The sequence below is a fragment of the Chlamydomonas reinhardtii genome, chromosome 17 (assembly GCF_000002595.2).
Source record: "Chlamydomonas reinhardtii strain CC-503 cw92 mt+ chromosome 17, whole genome shotgun sequence".
Classification (NCBI taxonomy): Eukaryota; Viridiplantae; Chlorophyta; class Chlorophyceae; order Chlamydomonadales; family Chlamydomonadaceae; genus Chlamydomonas; species Chlamydomonas reinhardtii.
The window spans coordinates 7,088,879-7,109,471 of record NC_057020.1 but is presented as its reverse complement, the minus strand read 5'-3'; the positions used below and the strand labels follow the sequence as shown (position 1 = coordinate 7,109,471).

General features: G+C 68.7%; 3 protein-coding genes across 3 annotated transcripts; 2 read left to right on the top strand and 1 right to left on the bottom strand.

Annotated features, from left to right (window-relative positions):
* Nucleotides 1-4: 4 nt before the first annotated feature.
* On the bottom strand, nt 5-4,896 carry CHLRE_17g747347v5 (uncharacterized protein). Its single transcript, XM_043072779.1, has 8 exons — nt 4,322-4,896; nt 3,745-3,801; nt 3,455-3,529; nt 3,101-3,277; nt 2,511-2,714; nt 1,645-2,217; nt 1,199-1,375; nt 5-859 (listed from the first exon to the last, which is right to left on the bottom strand). Exons 1-8 carry the CDS (start codon nt 4,772-4,774, stop codon nt 446-448), a joined length of 2,130 nt encoding a protein of 709 aa, XP_042915238.1. The 5' UTR covers nt 4,775-4,896; the 3' UTR covers nt 5-445.
* A 150-nt stretch (nt 4,897-5,046) lies between these two features.
* CHLRE_17g747297v5 (uncharacterized protein) lies at nt 5,047-7,334 on the top strand. The gene is made up of 3 exons (XM_001703535.2): nt 5,047-5,639; nt 5,827-5,940; nt 6,246-7,334. The coding sequence occupies exons 1-3, from the start codon at nt 5,367-5,369 to the stop codon at nt 6,426-6,428; spliced, it is 570 nt and encodes a 189-aa protein (XP_001703587.2). The 5' UTR covers nt 5,047-5,366; the 3' UTR covers nt 6,429-7,334.
* Nucleotides 7,335-7,466: 132 nt separating this feature from the next.
* On the top strand, nt 7,467-20,345 carry CHLRE_17g747247v5 (uncharacterized protein). The gene is made up of 24 exons (XM_043072778.1): nt 7,467-7,917; nt 8,123-8,641; nt 8,921-9,150; nt 9,384-9,581; nt 9,965-10,198; nt 10,568-10,787; nt 10,989-11,494; nt 11,768-12,022; nt 12,333-12,647; nt 12,799-12,993; nt 13,219-13,554; nt 13,717-13,806; nt 13,983-14,063; nt 14,375-14,508; nt 14,798-14,852; nt 15,116-15,253; nt 15,477-15,839; nt 16,194-16,683; nt 17,016-17,134; nt 17,378-17,545; nt 17,814-18,173; nt 18,726-18,800; nt 19,021-19,203; nt 19,596-20,345. Exons 1-24 carry the CDS (start codon nt 7,833-7,835, stop codon nt 19,785-19,787), a joined length of 5,541 nt encoding a protein of 1,846 aa, XP_042915237.1. The 5' UTR covers nt 7,467-7,832; the 3' UTR covers nt 19,788-20,345.
* Nucleotides 20,346-20,593: the final 248 nt, after the last annotated feature.

Sequence of the window (20,593 nt, the reverse complement as noted above, 5' to 3'; positions counted from 1 at the left end):
CGCCTTGGGCTGACGAAATTAACAGACGAATCGGGAGCACGAGGGAAGTTCAGCTACACATGACGTCCGCCGGCCACAGGAGTCAGGGGGACTCGCAGTCAGCAGTCTCTGCCCACCCCCTCAACGACTCCGGCACTATCCATCTAAGCACGATTACACGATAGCACCTCCCAGTTCTTAACTCATAGCGACGATCAGGTGCCAGCACCGGTGCCGTTAAAAGCACGTAGGCACCCCAGCCCACACCGCACTACCACCACCACCCCGCCTGCCCCTGCTGATTGGCCACTGCTTCTGCGCACACTCGACACAGTCGACCTCACAGCCGCACAGCCGCTGGCGACCACGCCCTTTACATCGGCCACAATCACAGCGCCAGCAGTCAACACCTTATCACTGCCCGCCGTCGCTACCAGTACAGCTACAGCTACAGCTACAGCTACAGCTACTGCTGCTGCTGCGCCTGCTGCTGCGCCTGCTGCTCCCTCTCCAGCGCCTCCGCCGCCTCCACCCATGCGCTGTTCCTCAGCGGCGCAGACCACTGCTCCACCTGCAGCTGCTGCACCTGCAGCTGCTGCGCCTGCCCTGCCTCGTCACCACTCCGCTGCCCCGCCTCCCCCCAGCCCTCACGCGGCGGGGAGGAGGTGGCGGCGTAGGCGGCGGCGGCGGGCGCCCACAGCCCTTGCCCGCTCATGTCCAGACCCGAGGACTGCTCGTCGCCTGAGCCCAGCGACATGCCGCTGCCGCCCACCTCGCCCACCGAGTAGCCCGCCGCCGCGTATCCCGCCGCCGCCTGCAGCTGCTGCTGCTGCTCCTGCCGCGCCGCCAGCCGCTGCTGCTCGCGCTGCTGCTGCGCCGCCTGGGGGGAGTGGGGGGGGGGGAGGGCGGGACGGATGACGGGGAGTGAGGCTTGGTGAGCATGCGTGTGTGTATGTGTTCACATGGAGGGTTGCGGGTAGGTGGCTGCGGGCGGCGCGGCACGTGGCGGGTCGACGTGTGGCAGCAGGTGTTGTGTGACTGCAGAGCAGCCCCGATCCCACACCTCTGTCACAACACACGCCTGGCCCCCCACTTGCCCTTGAACTGAGTCCCGTAAACCTCCTCTTCCCTCGCAACTCCCCCCCCCCTGGGTCTTGGTTTCCTTGGGATTGGAGAAAGCTACCGCCCCCCCTACCCCCTCCTCCCCCCTGCCCCCCACCTGCAGCCCCGCCTCCCGCCTCTTCCTGGCCGCCAGGTCGGCGGGCCGCTCCAGCGCGAACCGCCCCAGCACGCCGTTGCGGAAGTCCGCCAGCAGCCGCTGAGCCGCCCGCTCCACCTCGCCGCCGTGGCTGCGGTCCGCCATGGCCACCAGGTAGTCCTCCGCGGAGCCGCCACACTGGCGGCAGGCACACAAGAGGGTGTGTGTGTGTGTGTGTGGGGGGGGGGGGGAGGAGCGTTGCGGGGTTAAAACGTTCCCGAACAGGATAGGACGGAGTGACGAACGATCGCGCGCGGCTGCAGGATGCCTGACCGGGCCAGCCACACGGGTGCGCCCACTCACCAACAACGCAAGCCCTGTCTGCCGTCCCTCCCACCGTCACGCCACCTGTCTCCCTCCTCCTCACCGTCCCCTCCCCTCCCCTCACCCTCCCCCCACCCCCTCACCAGTGGGTCCACCCCGTAGCGCTGAGCCATGAGCGCCAACACATCCGCCATCACGTGATGCTGCTGCTGCTGGCGGCTGGCACCGGCCCGGCCGCCAACGCCGCCGCCGCCGCCAATGCCTGCGCCCACCGCTGCGGCGGACGAGGACGAGGACATGGCCCGCCGGCTGCGGCTCACGCCCACACCCGCAGCAGCCGCAGACAATGTCGCAGCCGGCCCGCCCCGCCGCCGCCTCCCGCCGCCACCACCCCCTCCTCGACCCGACCCCTCCCGCCGCGTGTTGGCCGCCGTTGGCCCCTCCTCTCCCGCCTCCGCCTCTCCTGCCTCCGCCCCTCCCGCCTCCTCCGCCTGCGCCTGCGCCGCCTCCGCCGCTACCGCCTCCCTCTCCGCCGCCTCCCTCTCGGCCGCCGTCCTCTCCTCCGCCTCCGCCGCCGCCAGCTGCTTGACGCGCAGCACCAGCGCCGCCGCCACTGCTGAGGCCAGGTAGGCGGCCTCGCCAATGTCGTTGCACATGGCCAGGCGCTGGGCGGCCAGCTGGTCGCGGAAGGAGGCGGGGATCACACCGGGCGCGTCCTGGGGGAGGGGGGAGGGGGCGGGGGGAGAGGTTGGGAGTGAGGTTGGGAGTGCGACTGGTCAGGGGTCAGGTGCCAGCTACTCGGCATACGCCCCTGGTGACACAGGGACGTCATTGATGACTACTGGACCTCCCGCTTGGGTTCTGAAGCTCTGGGGTAACCTTGGGTGTCCCAAAATGAAAACTCCCGCTCCAGCCCCTCCCGCCCCTCCAGCCTCCCCTCCCCCCTCCCAGCCCCTCCCCCTCCCCCTCCTCCAGCCCCTCCAGGCCCTCCTCCCCCTCCCGCCCTCACCAGCAGGTCCAGGTCCTTGTCCACCCGCACCCAGCGCAGCGCCCGCGTCACGCCGGGCTTGGGCGCCGACGCCACCGCGCGGCGGTTGACCAGTCGGTTGATGAGCGCCGACTTGCCGATGTTGGGGAAGCCGATGACGCAGGCGCGCACCGGCCGCGGCTGCAGGCCCCGCTTGGCGCGCTTGGCGTTCAGCTCCGCAGCCACCTGTGTGTGGGCGTGTGTGCCCGGTGAGTGGAGAGGGGGCACACAGATGCATTGTATTGAGATGAGGTGAGTGGAGAGGGGGCGGTAGGGCGAGGTGAAGAGGGGATAGCGAGGGCGAAGGACGGGAGGTGTGAGTGCATGCTTCAAGCGCCAACACCAGACGCATCATCACCGCCCTCGGCAGCGCCAGGTCCCTGAGGTGGTGGGTTATGGGTCTGACTCTGGTATCAAGAACTCCCCCGCCCCGCCCCCTCACCCTCTCCCCCCCATCCCTCCCCACACACAACCGGTATAAGTACCCGCTGTCCTCACTGGACGTCGGCACTACAAACATGTTCGTTAACTACTCCGTTCTCCATGCACGGCTACCCCCCCCCCCCCCCCACCTTGAGCAGCTCCTTCTTGACCCGCTGCACGCCCTCGCCGTTGCGGCCGTCGGTCCAGAACACGCGCTGCCCCGCCGCCGCGTAGTGCTCCCGCCAGGCCGCCAGGTCCGCCGCCGACACCTCGTCCGCGCGGTTCAGCAGCAGCAGCCGGGGCTTGGGGCCGCACCAGGAGGGAACCTGCAGGCAGGGGCGGGGGGGGCGGGGGCGGGAAGAGGAGTCATGTCCGAGGGACCGAATTCTAAGGGGGGGCGAACACGGGCGTGTGAGGGCAGGGGCCCACATCCCCGTCTTGGACAGCTGTCCACCTCCCAGCCCTCTAGCCCTCCAGCTCGCTCCTCCCCTCCTCCTGCCCACCTGCGGGTGTGATGTGGACACGGCGATGCGGGCGTCCCGCACCTCCAACACCACATCCACCATACCCAGTTGCTCCTGGGGGGAGGAGCCGGGGAGGAGCGGGGAAGGGGGGGGGATAAGAGGGAAGGAGGGGTTGATGCGGGAGGGGCGAAGGGGCACGTGCGGCCATTAAACACACGAGTGTGCATACCTTGGTGCTGGCACCCCCTTCCCTTCTTCTACTGGTCCTGCCCCCGCACCCCCTTCCCTTCGCCTCCTCCCCCCCGGCTGACCCATCCCCCCCCCCTCACCTTGAGCTGCCGCTCCGCGCGGGCGATGTGCCCCGGGTACCACTGCACCATGCGCACCTGCAGTCAGGGAGGGCAGGCGGGTAAGTGGGAAGGCAGGGGGGTCAGGGGGTCAGGGGGCCGTGTATGTGTCAGGGGCTGGCTCCGGGGGCCAGTGGGGGGGGGGGGGCGCGGGCTACAGCCCCCGTTTTGCGGCGGGCGGGCCGGTGGCCTGCGGGGTTGCCTGCAGCTGGTGCTGGCGCCTCAAGGTGGCCCAGGATGGGGGCGGGGCAGGCGCTCTGAGCCGCGGACCATAGCACAGTGCCCCGCCAGACCCATCACCCCTTGCATCCAGTCGAACCCCTCTCCTCTCCTCTCTCCACCTCACCGCAGCCCAGCCCCCCAATACACTACCCCATGGCTCCTGGTGGGAACAACCCTAACCAACACCCCAGTTGGTGTTGGAGTGTATTACCCCACCTCCCACCCCGCAGCCGCACCCGCGCCCCCCCCCACCCCGTGGCTGCAGTTCCAATGTGCAGCGCGACTGTTTCCTTATGGGATTGGTTCAGAGTTAACCCCCCACACCCCGCCCCCACACCTGCAGCGAGGCGTCGCTCATGTCGCTGAGCTGCAGGTAGCTGCGCCCGCCTGCCTCAGCCGCAGCCTCCGCCTCCGCCTCCACACCACCAACACCGCCACCCGCTCCTGGCTCTGCCGCCTCCGCCTGCGCCGCGGGGTCGGCGTCGTAGGCGGGGTCGTAGTCGGCGTCAGCGCCCGCGGTTGGGTGCACACCTGCGGCGTCGACGTCGCCGTCCCGCACCGCCGCTGCCGCCCGCACTTTTGTGCTACCCCGCGCCGTGCGCCACCCAATTGCGACATTGCCGCTCGCAGTAGACCGCTGCGGGCCACAGCGGCGGGACGCCAGTAGGGAACTGGTGGCCGTCGCGCAGCGCGGCGATGTGGACGCCACTGCGGGCACCTCGCGAAGGCCCACAGCCGCCGTCGGTCTCATGAAAGCACTTGAGCTACTGCTAAGTAATGTGGCTTGCATTTCCGCAACGTGCGGCGTAAGCCGTCGGTGCGCAAAGGCTGTTGGACAGTTCAAGGCAGTTTAATGGCCGCCGCTTAACCTTGCGATTCAACTCCCTTCACGCAATCTGTAATGGTAAAGACTGAATGAACTGTATAGGGAAGTGCAAATTCGCCAGGAAGGAAAGAGCTCGCATAGTCAGCGAATTGGCATGTGCGTTCATTCGACGTGAATGAGAGGGCTCGCTGTGATCAAATAACCGTATACATACAAGCATTGTGTAAGTTAGTTCACAGGCCAGATAGACAGAGGTCCTGACCACAGCACACTGCTGCTTGCCGCCAAGCTGGGGCCAAAGCTCGTTGCTCGTTCGCCTGTGGCGTGTTCGCCCGCGGCGTCGGGCTATCGCATTTTCACCACATTAAGCTATCATCAACGTGTTTTGGTCGCCGGCCAGACTAACCCGTCGTCCTGGGCACCCGCCCACCGCAGCTTGCACAGCCCCGCCCGCGCACTCCCTGTGCTTACAGCCGGGTCAGCGGAGCTCCTGTCCGCTTCCCTAGCGCAGCCCGACCTGCTCGCCCCCCTCACTAGCGCCGCGGCCTCTCCCACCATGCCGGGCCTCGCTCTGGTGCTGCTGGACTCGCTCATCAAGGTGGCAGGCGGGGTGGCCATCGGCTGGTGGCTCAAGGACGCCGCCGGCAAGGGCAAGTCAGGGGGCGGCGGCGGCGGCAGCAGCAAGAAGAGCAAGCAGTCGGCGGCGCGGCGGGCGGGCGCGGCGGCGGCTGCGGGCGGCATTGGCTCCAGCGCGCCTGTGCCGCGGCCCCAGGAGGAGCTCAAGATGGTGCTGTGCGTCAATATGTCGCTCAAGATGGGCACCGGCAAGGTAAGGAATGCACATGCGGGACTGGGCGTGGAATGTGTTTACATTAGTGTGTATGCACATATGCCTGTGTGTCGGTGCGAATGCATGTGGATGCGTGATGCGGATGTTGCCCGCATTACTTGCGGCCTCACCTGCCCACTACCCCTGCCCCCTGTTGCGGTTACCCAATGCGTGTGCCGGCTCGCAGGTGGGCGCCCAGTGCGCGCACGCGGCGGTGGGCGTGCTGTGGTCGCACTACAACAGCCACAACGTCGCCATCCGGCAGTGGGAGATGTACGGGCAGCCCAAGATCGCGCTCAAGGTGGGGCAGGGCAGGGGGGTCGTGCGCGTCGGGGTAGGGGTCGGGGATGTCATTGCCAAGCTGCCAGAATGCCACGCCCAGTTGAGGGGGCTTGAGGCAAACGGGACCTGCAATGGCAGTGCGTAGGGTATGGCCGGGGCCGTCCATTAAAAGGTTTGCATTCTTTACCTCAGTCAGTTATAACGGTGCCATCCACTCCTAGCCAGCCGCCAGCCTCCTTACGGGCTCCAAGGGTGGCCCCTTTCCCTGCCCCATCTCCCCCCAACCTCCCCCTCAACCTCCCCCTCCTATGCTGCCTGCCGCAGGTGTCTGACGAGTCCGAGATGGCCGCGCTGGAGGCCAAGGCGGCGGCGGGCGGCATCCCCACCTACATCGTGCACGACGCCGGCCGCACCCAGATCGCCGCCGGCAGCCAGACGGTGCTGGCCATAGGGCCCGCGCCCAAGAGCCAGCTGGACACAGTGACCGGCCACCTCAAGCTGCTGTGAGGCAGAGGGCGTGTGTGTGTGTGTGTGTGTGTGTGTGTGTGTGTGTGTGTGAGTCTTGAGGGGCCGAGGGGGTGATTGCTTGCGTGTGTGGGGGGCGACCGGGAGATGTGTGTGTGTGGCAAGGTGTGTGGTGGGGGGGCAGTGCGGGCTGATGGGCTACGGGTAATGAGCGGTGTTGCGCCGTGTGGGGGAGGTGGGCGGAGGGATCTGCGGCACTGGGTCTGCAGCCAAGCCTGACGTGCACATGTCCACCGGTATGTGGGGGAGGGAGGGCTGGCAGGCCGGCTGTGGCGACTGACACACGCGGAGCTGCGTTGGCAGTGTGGTCAGGACTGGGGTGTGTGTGTGTTGGTGTGAGCAAGCAGGCGAGCGACCGGACACGCCTCGGTCCGTTGCTTCTGGGAGGCCGCCGCTGCGGCGGCAGTGAAGAGCGAGGGAGGTGTTGTGGGCCCGGCTGCTGAAAAGCTGCCGTGGACAGGCGCTGCAGAGTCAGCGCGGATGAGTTCAGACAAACGGACGCTGGTTTACTCCTGTCTGGTGCGTGGCCGTCATGGTAGATACATGACAATCATTGGGCACGGAGAGCCGGTCAAGAGACGCATGCTTGCCATGTGCCCGGATCGTAGCTGGGATCGTAGCCCGTTACGTTTTGCAGGCGGCTGCGCTGCGTGCGTGTGGCATTGCGGTTAGTCTAACACTGGGTGTGGTGTGCATCCTGGCGAGGCGTGCTAGCAACGGTGTGCACCTACTGTGCCATCAGTTCCAGTGACGTTCTCGTTCTGCTCGAAGCAGCCGTGCTGCGGGAACCTGTGATGTGGGGTGGACCGGTCTGCGGATGGATTTCGGATGGTGTTGTGGGCCAAGGCCCCTTCAACCGAAAGCCTGTTGATGTAAGCTACATGTGCATGTTAGGCGCATGCAGTGCAAAGCCGAGCAGACATCGTGCACCTGATGAGAGAACGATTCAGAATGGGGAAATGCAGCCGACCGGCGCAAGCCCTTGCTCATTGTGCCCGGTGCTACGCTTCAGTAAACATAAATTTCAACCCCACACGCCAATCAACTTGCAATAGCGGGTTTGCTCTGTCAAGAGCTAACTGCCCACTATAAGGCTCTCGCCTCTGTGTCTAGGCCTTAAGCTAAGACAGTAACAGTACTTGTTCATAGCTTTGGTAAACGATTCCACAATCCATCCTTTACCTTGGCTTAGAAGCGAGGTCGGCTTCCACCGTCGTGCGGACGCGCCTGTAATCCAAGTGAGGCCTGCTGACTTGATTCCGGCGTAGCTATATAACGCATTTCAATGTTGGGTTGAACAAGTACCCGCCGAACGGGGCTGGCACATGTCAGGCTGCCCCGTTATCAAGCCGTCTCCACGATCGCGCGCGCCTAAGCTTTAGCTTAATGCTACAAGGCTTCGGGTCTCAGCATGCATGGGTTAAAGCCACGCGCACGCGGCAACCGGCTGTGGCCGCGCCACCGCAGCCGTGTGACCTTCCTGCGCACCACCAGCCCGCAACCTAGGCACACGCGCTGCCCTCCCCCACACCCTCCCCGGCCGTTCTAGCGCCCCTAACAGTCCTCCATCGAGCTCCTAAGAGCTCCGTCACGCTGTGCTGCTTGCCGTCGTGTCATCGAGTGTCCTTACCGTGTGGCGTGTACCCATTGCTCCAAATCCCCACCCCGGTTCGCAGTGGGTTGCGGCGCCTCCCAGCCCGCGGCTGCGGCCAACCCCGCGGCCGCGGCCCCCGAGCCCAAACCCAAGCCGCCGCCCAGCCCGCCCAAGGCCTCGGCCGTAGCCCCCACGCCCGCACCTGCACCTGCACCCGCACCTGAGGCCGCCGCGCCCGCCGCGCCGCCGCCGCCGGCGCCCCCCAGCCGCTCCGCCAGCACCAAGGCCGCGGCGGAGGCGGAGGCCGCTAAGAAGGCTGAGGAGGAGGCGGCCAAGAAGGCGGCGGAAGCTGCCGCGGCCGCAGCCGCCAAGGCAGCAGCCGACGCCGAGGCCGCCAAGGCGGCAGAGGCGGAGGCGGTGGAGGCGGCCCGGGCGGCGGCTGAGAAGGAGGCGGCGGAGGCTGAGGCTGCTGCTGCCGCGGGCGGCGAGTCGGGTCCCCCGCCAGTTGCCCGCAGCAGCAGTTTGCTGGATGTGGTCCGGGGCACGGACTTTGAGGTGCGGGACAAGGTGAAGGAGGCGCTGCCCTCCATGAGCTTCCCGGGTGAGTGGCGGGGGATGCAGGTGGGGCAGGTGGGGCGGGAGGGGAAGGAGGGGAAGGATGCCGCATGTGTGCATGCAGCATGAGGCGCGCTGAGGGGTTCCGGGGGGCGTGCAGACAGTACGTGCTAGTACCGGGCCGGCCTCGTACCTGTGCGTGATGCCCAGACCCCCCTCACCCGCGCTTCCCCCACAGCCCCACCCATCCTGTCCCAACCCAACCCACCTCACCCACCCTCCCGCTCTCTCCCCTGCCCCTGCCCCTCCGCTCCGCTCCCTGCAGTCTCCGCCGCCGCCAGGGAGGTGGTGACGCTGGCGCAGCAGGCCGCCCAGGCCTACGCCAACGCCGACAACCTGGCCTCGCTCAAGCAGCGCGCGGTGGCGGGGCTGGCGCTGCTGCACATGTTCGGAGACCTGCTGCGGGAGGCGCCGCCGCCGCCGGGGGCCGCGGCGGCGGCGGCGGCGGCCATTGGCGCCACGCCGCCCGAGGACGACCCCGAGGGAGCGCCGCAGGTGCGACAGGGGGCGGGTGGAGAGGGGGGGAGGGGAGTCTCAATAGGGAGTCCCCCATAGGCGCTGCCACCTGCCAGACCACGGCATCTGCCGTACACACCATCTACACCGGCACGCCAGACCCCTTGCCCCTGCCATAGCCCCTCCCTCCCAAATGTCGCCACACCCAGCTCCCTCCCCCCCACACAACTCCTCACCTCCTCACCCCTCCCCGCCCGGCGCACCACCCCCAGGTGGCTGTGGGCATGGGCCTGCACTACTGCGTGTCTGTGTTCCGGGATGTGGTGGCGGGCATGTCCGCCCTGGCGCGCCCCTACACCGGCCGCGGCTGCGTGCTGCACATGCTGGCGGCGGACGGCGGGGCGGAGCGCGGCGCCTTTGAGCGCCTGGTGGGCGAGCTGACGGCCCTGGCGGACGACATCATGGGCAAGGTGGGGGCAGGGACGGAGGGAGGGAGGGAGGGAGGGAGGGGGACGAGGGGGAAAGGGGAGGGGTTAGTTCATTCCAATACCAAAAGAAACAGGGGAGGACGGGGGAGGAGGGGGGAGGAGGAGGAGGGGGGAAGAGGGGGGAGGAGGCGGCCCGCAATGTCAGTTGGGTGGATTGCGTGTAGAGCGGCTGGCGGCCTGTGGGTGAGGCGGCAGTCTGGGCCTGGGGCCTGGGCTGTGTGTGGGGGGGAATGTCGGGGTCCATGTGGGTGGGTGTGTCACTGCATGCAACCCTCCGCAGCCCCGTGCTCCAATCACCCACACCCATCAACCCCCCTCCAACCCGCACGCGCCCCCTCCCCCCCTACCCTCCTGCCCCCCCCCAGGCCAAGGCCAGTCGCGGCTGGGGCTCTGTGTCTGCCGACATGCTCACGCGCTGCGACGACGCGCTGCTGGCTCTGCGGCTGGGCCCCGCCTACACCGACCACCTGGGCAAGCTGCAGGGGGCCGTCAAGTCGGCGGGCGGGCTGGAGGCGGTGTGCGGCGCCCCCGCGGCCTTCCTGGACAGCGCGCTGGTCATTCAGGAGCTCAGCCTGGGCTCCAAGATCAGCAAGGACCTGGTGAGGACTGAGGAGGGAGGGGGTAGCCGTCCATGTGGAGGACGGGGCAAATAGATCAGGGGGGTAGGAGCCGTTAGTGGGAAACGGGGTGGGGATGGAGGGAGAGTTGAGGCCGCGGGGGGAAACGGGGTGATAGGGGGCGGGGAATCTGCGAATGGAGGCTGGTAATTGTATTGCGTCTGCGCATGTGGCGGCGGCAATGTTTCCCTGCCTGTCGTGCCTTCCGCCCCTTCCTCCCCTTCCTTTCCCATACGTATTATCGCTTGCAACTTACGCCTCTGCCTGCGCTCCGCTCGTTTTGGCTTGGTTTGCTTTAGTTCGGGCTGGTATTGACGACCCCACCCCGCCCCACCGGTCCCCGCCCTCAAGGCCGCGGCGCTGCTGGCCGCGCACGCCGACAAGGGCCCCGCCCGCCTGCTGCACCAGCCCGAGCTGCGGCTGCTGTGGCGCGCCGCGTTCGGCGGTCGGGCCGAGGTGTCCTGGTCGGACTGGTGGGCCGCCTTCCCCGCCGCCATCGCGCAGCTGCCGGGGCTGCCGGGCCGCGGCATGGGCCCGCTGGCGGACAAGCTGGCGCAGCTGCTGGCGGAGCGTGAGTGGCGCTGGGGCGGGGGCAGGAGAGGGCGTATCGGGGGGTTGGGTAGGTGGGTAGGGGACCTGAGAAGGGGGGTTAGCCCACGCTTGCGGGACTTGGCACACCCTCCCTCACCTTCCATTCCCTCCCTCCCCCCCCCCGCCTTCACTTCTTAATTAATCATGAATGTAACCCCCCTCCCCTTCCCCCCCCCCCCAGCCTCCGCCAAGTCCGCCTTCCAGCGCCACGTGCTCGCCGCCAACAACGTCATCCCCATCGCCGGACACGGCGCCGAGGCCGCCGCCGGCCTGTCCGCCTACGCCCTGGCCGCCGCCTTCGGCGCCCCCCTGACCGACCAGGCCGCAGCCGGCTTCGACGACCTGGCGGGCGAGGTGGCGGCGGCGCTAACCGCCGCGTCGGTTGCGGTTGAGGGGCCGTACCAACTGCCGCCGCTGCCGCCCACCCACGTGCCGCGTGATGACGTGTCGGCGCGAGTGGCGGCGGAGCTGACGGCGGCCCCGGGTGGCGGCGGCGGCGACCAGTGCCGCGCCGCCGTGCTGGTGGCGCCGCCGGGCATGGGCAAGACCACACTGGCCATTGAGGTGGCGTGGCGGCTGGTGACTGGCGGCGGCGCGGGCGGGGGTGTGGTGTGGGTGGACCTGGCTGGGGCGCGCACCTGGCACGACGTGGAGGCACGCATCATGGTGGCACTGGGGCTCATCAAGGTGAGGGTGCAGGGGGCAGGCAGGGGGCAGGCAGGGGGGACCAGGGGGGAGGTGAATGAGGCGGGGGGAGGCGACTGACGTGGCTTGGGTTCCACCAGCGGAACAAGCAAGCAACCCAGGATTAATATTGGCGGCGTTGAGCAGAGGAGGTCTGCACAGGGCGGGGCGTGCTTCCTTACCCCTAACGGCTTCCTCAACTCATATGGTACACATCCATCCCTCACACCCATCCCTGCCTCCCTCCCCCTTTCTCCACTCCCCACCCCCATTCAGGACAACTCTGATGGCCGCCCCCGCATCGCGTCCACCCTTCGCGCCTGCTGCTCGCCCGCGCGCCCGCTGCTGCTGGTGGTGGACACCATTGACGACGCGCTGAGGCAGCCGGGCGCCGCCGAGGGACTGTGGGGGCTGCTGGGCGACATCGCCGGCGGGGCGCCCGGCTACCCCGGCTGCCCGGGCGTGCGGCTGCTGCTGTGCAGCGCCGCCCCCGTGTCACTGGGCGACGGCGCGGCCATCACCTGCATCGAGGTGGGGGGGGAGGAGGAGGCAGGGAGGCTGTGTGTGTTTGTGTGTGTGTGTGTGTGTGTTTTGTGTGTGTGTGTGTAGAGACGGTGCCTGCCTCTCTCCGGAAGTGGCCTCGGGGGGGGGGGGGGTCAGCTGCTCCGCAAGGCGCCAACTCTGTAGGGGCCAACCCATCGGGGGTTAACGTTGAACCAACCCATCGGGGCCACCCTCATGCTCACACGGCCTACTCCCCTTCGCCCCATTCCTCACACTCCCCACTCCCCCGCCCCACTCCGTTCCCTATGCACGGCTATCCCCCATCTCTCCCCCCCAGGTTCCCCCCATGTCCGCCACCACGGCCTCCAAGCTGGCGGCGCAGGTGTGCCCCGACCTGGCGCCCGCACAGGCCTCGCGCCTGGCGCTGGCCACCCGCTGCCTGCCGCTGGCCACCCGGCTGGCTGCGGGGCTGAGGGCGGAGGGGCGGCTCAGCACCAGGGACGTGGAGGCGCTGGGCGCGGCGGCAGCGCGGCCGCGGCCCGGAGGCCTGGACCTGGGCGGCGGCGGCGGCGGGTCTCAGGAGGCCAGTCCCGCGGACATGACTGTGGCCATCATCGCCGGCTGCATGACCGCCCTGCCCACCGCACAGCAGGTAGGGGGGGGGACCAGGAAGTGAGGGCATGTGTATGCACGTGTGTGTAGTCATGTGGTGTAAAGAGCGCAATTCATTCTCCTCCACGCCAATGCAACCCACCACCCCCAACCCCAACCCCGCACCCCCCTTACCCCCCCCCTGTTCCCAGGTGGCGCTGCTGCAGCTGTCGGCGCTGCCCCCCGCCGGCGCCGGCCCGGACGCCACCGCCGCCGCCCTGAACCTGTCCGCCAACCCCGCGGCGGCGGTGGCGGGCCGCGCGGCGCTGACTGCCCTGACGCGGCTGGGGCTGGCAGGGCAGTCCACACTGCCGGGCCGCCGCACCCAGACCGTCATGCACTCACTGGTGAGGGGGGGTGCGCCAGACACACACACACACACAGACAGACACGCATACACACGGAATGTGTATGCGGGCGTGTCTGTTATCCCTGTGTGGGGGGCAAGCCCATGCCGCTCGGTTGCCGCGAGCGCCGCACCGCACCGCATGCGCCTTCCCGCGTGTCGCCCTCCCTTTGTGCTCTCTGACACGCCACGCCACACAACATGACAACACGCTCCCACCCCCCAGGTCCGCACGGTGGCTGTGTCGGCTCTGGCGCCCGCGCTGGACCTGACAGTGCGCCCCGCCGCCGAGGACCGCGTGGCGATGTCCCTGCTGGCCTCGCTGGGCGGCTGGGCCAAGGCCTACGGCGGCCGCGAGGGCGGCAGCAGTGTGCTGGCCGCCGCCCGCGCCGCGCAGCCCGAGTTCGCGGAGCTGCTGGCGCTACTCAGCCGCACCAGCCCGCGACTGAGCACCTCGGGCGCGCCGCCGCCCATCCTGTCCGGCTGCGCGGCCTCGCCGGAGGAGGCGGCGGCGGCGGCGGGGCAGCGGCTGCCGCTGGAGACCATTGTGACCGCCGCCAAGGTGTGTTAAAAGGCGTGTGTGTTAGGATGTGTGGGCTTTACCAGGTCATTTTGGTCTGTGTGCACGGCACTGGTGCGTGCGACATTGGTTTCTGTGTGTGCGACACCGGTCTCTTGCACCTCCCACGCGTGCCCCCCCCTGTCCCCCGCCTGTCCCCCCCAGGGCTTCAACGGCGACGCGGCGGAGCTGCTTCACGGCCTGGGCGCCCTGCCCGCACTGGAGGGCGTGTGCGAGGCACTGTCGGCACCCGCGGTGGGGTGGGGGGCGGGGGGCGTGTGGGTGGCAGGGGTGGGGGAGAGGGAGGCCGGGGTATGCGTGTGTGGGCAACCGAACTGCTCATTGGACATGGCGAACACAAGCCCCGCCTCTGCCCCGCTCTTCCGCTCCACGCATCATCCTCCTCCCCTCCCTCCACTCCCTCCTCCCAGGTGGGTCTGGTGGCCAACCGCGCCTACAAGGTGGAGATGGCCAATGTGTACCGCGTGCACGCACTGGCGCTCACGGCGCAGGTGGGGTGGTGGTGGTGGTGGGGGGGGGGGGGCAGAAGGGCTTACCTAGCTCGGGGCCCCGGAACCCATACACGGTACCCCTCTATGCCGCCACATCACATGCCTGCTTTCCTTGCCAGCATTAGTCATAATGACAGCCCAATCCAAACCAAACCAAGCCAAGCTAGTTGAGCACAGGCAGGGGGGAGGAGGCAAGGGCGGATGACGTGTGCGCAATTACCATCTCAACCCACCCACCCACCCACCCACCCCCACGCCCCCCACCCACCCACACCCCTTGCGCCCCCCCCCCTCCCCCGCCTCCCCCCCAGGGCAAGTACGAGGAGGCTCAGGCGCACGGCAACATGTGCATCACACTGCGCACCGACGCCGCCAAGGCCAACCCCGCCTCGCCCGCCATAGCCAGCGCCAACATGTGCCTGGCGGCCAGCTTCGCGGGAATGAGGTGGGAGGGGGGGAGGGGAGGGGGCATGGAGTGCCGGGGGGGGGGAAGCAGCAGAGGGAGGGGGCCGGGGTGGTGCAAGGGGGATGCAGGGGGGAGTGCACAGCGGTGCAGAGCAGTGCAGGCGGTAGTGGCTATGTGCGGTGGCACTGGCCCATTGCCACAACACGTGGGGAGGGGGTGCAGCTGAGCAGGGGGCGGCCGAAGGGGGAACGAGCCCAGATGCCTTGCTTGCCCTCTTGACACGCCCCTTTATTCCCACCACGGCTCTCCCCCCCACCCCCACCCCCAGGTACTACGCGGACGCTGAGGAGCTGCTGCGCCAGTCCGTGGACATCTGCAAGGCGGTGAGGGAGAGGAGGAGGAGGAGGAGGGGGAGGGGAGGGGGGGCGGGGGCGGGGGGAGCCGAGGCGGGGCATGAGGCGGGTCCGCCACACACCCAACTGTGTGCGTGTCTCCAGGTGCAACAGCAATCTACACCAGCCCCACACGTGCTCACTCCTCAACCCACCTCCGCCTGTCTACTTCGCTACAGTTCTCTGTACCAATCCTTGCAACCCCCCACCTCCCCCCCACCTCCCCACCTCCCCACCTCCCCATCACCCTTCAGTCCCTGGGCGACAAGAACCCGCACACGGCCTGGGCTCTGGCGGCTCTGGCGGCGGTGCTGGAGGCGCAGCAGGGCGCCAAGGCCGCAGAGGCGGAGCCGCTGTACCGGGCGGCGCTGGAGGGCAGGACGGCGGCGCAGGTGGGCGCGGGGGGCCTGGGGGGGCCTAAGAGGCTGGGAGGCAGGCGCCCGGGCATATGGGGCATGGGGCTTGGGCCTTCCTGCAGGGTGTTATGCGGCGCCTCAAGCAGCCCTATGTACCCTTGCCTGTGACCCGCCTTGCGCACTCGTCACACTCCCCCAACCCTCCCTGTTCCCGTTGCCTTAACCTTGCACCCCCCACTTCCCCTCCACGCCGCCCCAGGGCCCGCACCACCCCCGCACCATCGAGGCCACCCTGGCCCTCGCCGCCGGCCTACACACCGCTGGCCGCTTCGACGAGGCCCGCCCCCTGTACGACGCCGCCACCGCCGCCGCCACCCGCGTGTTCGGCGAGTTCCACGCCGCCACCGCCACCGCCATCGCGGGCGCCGCCGTGTGCGCCGACGCCGCGGCGGCCGCGGCCGCTGCCGGCGGCGGCGCCTCCGCCGCTGCTGCGGCTGCTGCTGCTGCTGCGGGCAGTGCTGCGGCCCACGTGCGCGCGGACGGCATCATGGCGGCTCTGCAGGCGGACACCGGGGAGGCCGTGTTCGTAAAGTACGGCAGGGCGCGCAACCTGCTGCAGCAGGTGGGCGGCCGTGTGGTGAGGGGTGTGGGGGGTGAATACCAGCCCAAATGAACAGGGAGGGGGGCCCAGCCCGAGGGGGGGGGGGGGGTGCAGCAGAACATCAGAGGGGTGTCGGAGAAGGGGGATCAGCAAGGTGAAGGGGGATGGGTGAGTCGCCTGGACTCCCATGTCCTACGCGGGCTCCAAGCAGCCCAAGCAGCGCAATGGGCCCATTGCCACCCCCACCCCCCACCCGTCTCAAAACCCCCCTGCTGATATCCTGTTCCCAGTGTTTGAACCTTCCAAACCCATCCTCCCCTGTCTCACAACTCGTACCCCTTGTCCCACTTCCCACTTGCCTGCACACACACACAGGGCGGCGCCGACCGTGCTCGTGAGGCCGAGGCGCTCCTGCGCAAGGCGGTGGACATTGCCGCCCGGGCCCTGCCGCGGGACCCGCAGGGCCGCGAGCAGCCGCTGACGCTGACGGTGTGGCTGGGCCACGGCGACGCCCTGGTGGCGGCGGGCCGCGCCGCCGAGGCCGTGCCGGTGTTTGAGAAGGCGCTGGCGGCCAAGGTGCGCGTGCTGGGCACACAGGCGCACGCCGAGGCCGCCGCCATCGCGCGCAAGGCGGCAGAGGCGGCGCTGGCGGCGCGGCGGTTCGCTGCGGCGGAGCCCCTGTGCCGCCAGTGGCTGGCCATGGCCCAGCACGGCGTGGGTATGGAGAGCGGCGAGGCGGGGGACGCGCTGGCGGCGTATGCGGTGTGCCTGGGCGGCCAGGGCCGTCACCCCACTGCGGAGCCGCTGCTGCGGCAGTGCCTGGACGTGCGCAAGAAGACGGCGGGCGAGACGGCGCAGATCACGGGTGGGTGGAGGGGCTGGGCTGGGGGGTGGAGGTGTAAATACCAGCCCAAACTAAACCGAAACCGGGGGCTAGGGTGGATTGGAGGTGAAAGGGGTGGTTAGGAGTGGCTCTGACGAGACCGCTCCTGGAGCTGCGGGCACTGGCTGGGCTGGCCTGCCTCTCCCCCATGCCCCCACTACCCCCTCTGCTCCGCTGCCCTCCTCCCGACTTGAGTCTCATCCCCCCTCCGCCCCCTCCCTCTGCCGCCTCCCTCCGCCCCCTCCCTCCGCCCCCTCCCTCCGCCCCCTCCCTCCGCCCTGCCCTGCTCTGCTCCCTCCCCCCCCTGTGCGCAGCCGAGGCCCGCATGGCGCTGGCGGAGTGCCTGGCTGCCCAGCAGGACACGGAGGGCGCGGAGGGGCACTACCGCGAGGCGCACTCGGCACTGGCGGGGCTGGCGCTGGCCATTGCGCAGGTGGGGACGGCGGAATGGCAGAGGGGGGGGAGGGGCACAGATGCGGTATGCGTCCTTGCATCGTGCTCTCTATCATGCACATACACACAGTGTCGACCCGTCGCCCTTGTGCTGTCCTATCTCACACACACACGCGCGCGCGCACACACACACACACACACACACACATACACACACACGCACACGGAATTGTTCCGTTTGTTTATGTTTAACACACGCGCACATGCCCCCCGCCTGTCACAGGGCGGCGCCAAGGACGCCGAGGCCGAGGAGAAGCAGGCCGCCGCCAGCCTGGCCGCCGCCGCCGCCGCGCACGGGCTGGGCAGTGCGCTGGTGGGGCTGGGCCGCGCACAGGAGGCGGAGCCGGTGCTGCGGGACGCACTGGAGACACGGCGGAGGCAGCTGGGCACGGTGAGGCGGGGGGGGGAGAGCGCGACAGCGTGTGTGTGTGTGTGTGGGGGGGGGTGTATGTATGTGTGTGGGGGGGGGAAAGTGCCAAACAGCGGTGCTGCCGTGTTGGTGTCGGTGTTGGCGCTGCTGCAGCACTCCCTGCCCGCGTGTGCCCCTTCCGCATCCCCCTCAAACAACCACGAATGGAACCCCCTCTTCATCCGCCACCTCCCTCCGCCCCGACGCTCCGCCCTCTACGCTCCCCCTCCCCCCTCCCCTCCCCCCCCAGGACCACAAGGACACGGCCGCCACGCTGTCCGCGCTGGCCGCCTGCCTGGCCGCCACCGGCCGCCCCGCAGACGCCGAGGCGCTCTTCCGCGGCGATGTGGAGGCGGCGCGGCGCGAGCACGGGCCCGAGCACCCCAACACCGCCACCGCCATGTCGGCACTGGCCGGCAGCCTGCAGGCGCAGGGCGGCGACAAGGCGCGGGAGGCGGAGGCGCTGTTCCGGGCCGCCCGCGACATCTGCGTGAGCCAGCTGGGCCGCGAGCACACCAACACGCTCACCATCACCGCCAACCTGGCCACCTGCCTCAGCGGCCAGGGCCGGTATCAGGAGGCGCTGCCCTTCTACGAGGAGGAGCTCGAGGTGGGGGGGGGGAGGGGGGAGGAGGGGGGGGGTGAAGGGGAGGCGGGGCGTGTGTGGGGAGGGAAAGGGAGTGCGTGTTTGGGTGGTAAAGGCGCACAATCGTGGAGTGTATATGGCGGAAGTACGGCGATTGTACGGCTCATCGTGAATTCACACACACACACACACACACACACGCACATGTGCTGCATCGCATACACTGTCTTGCTCGCAATGTTTTGCTCGTGCGCTTTAACACACGCACATGCACACATGCACACATGCAAATACACACGCGCACACACACACACACACACACACACACACACACACACACACACACACACACACACACACACACACACACACACACGCAAATGCACATGCACATGGCCAAATCGTTGGGCTGGAGCACCTAATCCTCCAGCCCATTGCTTGGATCTGCCATCCGCCCGCTGCACCCCGCCCCTGCCCCTGTTCCCCCGAGACCGCCTGCCGTCTACTTGCTGATCATGGATGTAACCCCCCCTCCCCCGCCCTCTCTTCCCCCCCCCCCGCTCCTCCCCCCTGCAGCTGACCAAGTCCATCCAGGGCGAGGACCATCCCGACGTGGGCACCGCCCTCAACCACCTGGCCACCTGCCTGCAGGTGCGTGCGCGGTGGGCCTGGGGGCGGCACACACACATACACACACACACACACAAACATATACATACACACACATACACACACACGGGGCCGGCATTCCATCCCCCTCGCCCCATCCACTCGCCACCTACCAAAACCAACCCCAAACCAACCCGCACACATCTACCTCCCTCTCCCCACCCCCACCCCCACCCCCACCCCCACCCCCCACCCCCTGCAGAAGCTGGACCGGCTGCCTGAGGCCGAGCAGTCCGCCGCCGCCGCCGTGGCCCTGTACGGCCGGGCGCTGGGCGAGGATCACCCCAACGGCGCGCTGGCCGCCAACAGCCTGGGCCTCATCCTGCTGGCTCAGGGCGGCGGCAGGAGCCAGGAGGCGTGCGAGGTGCTGGAGAAGGCGCTGGCGGTGAGGGGGGGGGAGGAGGAGGAGGAGGGGGAAGAGGAGGAGGAGGAGGGGGAGGAGGAGGGGGAGGGGCATGAAGTGTTAAGTGAGGAGAGAAGTTGTAGGGGGAGGTGGGTCGGTGCGGGGGTGGAGGGGCCCGGGGGCTGTTGGGACTCAGCAAGGAACACGGGACTGAGGGAAGGGGCTCTGTGTGCTGGCGGTGTGTTGGGATGTGCGTTGGGTGCTGTAGCAGGGCGGGGCCTCAGGGCTGTAGCTGTCTGGCGTCAGGCGAGGGGAAGCCCCCTTGGGACTAGCCCCACAACCAGCCCCAATACCCACCAAGTCTAACCATCTATGCCTGTAACCCCCACGTGTACCCCTCTCCCCCCTCTCCGCCTCCCCTCCCCCCCCCCCAGACCTGCAACGCCAAGCTGGGCGGCTCGCACCCCTGGACGCAGGCCTCCAAGGCCAACCTGGAGGCGGCCATGCGGGCGCGTGTGGATGCGGGGCTGGACCCGCGGCAGCTGGAGGCGGCGCGCAAGGCGGCGGAGCCGGAGCCGGAGCCGGTGTCGGAGCCGGTGGTGCACACAGCCATCACCATGCTTTAGGGGGGGGAGGCGGGAGGAGGGACGGAGGAGGAGCTGAGGAGGAGCTGAGGAGGAGCTGAGGAGGGAGCCGAGGAGGAGGGGGCGGTCGAGGTGGGGAGGACGCGGGCGAAGGCGATACATACTGTTGTGTGGAAGGGGGGAGCCCGGTGCTGTGGTGCTGTGTGAGAGGGGGAGATGGGAGGCGTTGCCTCACGGGCTTGGTTGGGCCGGTGCATACAGCGGGGGCTCTTGGGGGCTGCAGGCAGCTTTGCCCGGCGGTGCGGGCGCCAGGCGGCCCCATCACGGCACGGCGTCGACGTTGAAGTCCTCTTTAGTCGTTACCGCTGTGTGTGTCAATGGGGCATAGGACCAGTGCGCGCCCGGCCATGTGTTTGGATCTTACCATAATGTGATGGTGTACATACGATATGAGATGCAGTTTGTATTCGTGTTGTCGGGGGCTGTGTGGTGGGGGGCTGTGCGCTGCGTGCCACGTGCTGTGAATGTGGCGCCGAATGAGGCGTCTCTTGCACTGGTTACGGTGAGGGTGCGTGTGTGTGTATGTAAGCGCTACATGTGTGTGTGGGTCTGGTCTGCCGCTCCAACATGGTGCCATGTGTGCGGCAGGTCTGGTCACATGAGCGGCCTGCGCATATGCCGCAGCTAGCGGCCCTGCCACGCCGTGCGACCTCCGCCTCTCCACGCCTCCCACGCCCCACACACACATCAGGTGGCGCACCCGCCTCCCGCCCGCGCCGTCAGCGTCAGGGGCCAACGCCCGCGCGCCGCGACAGCCCCCTGCCCCGCATGTGCCTCACACTCGCAAG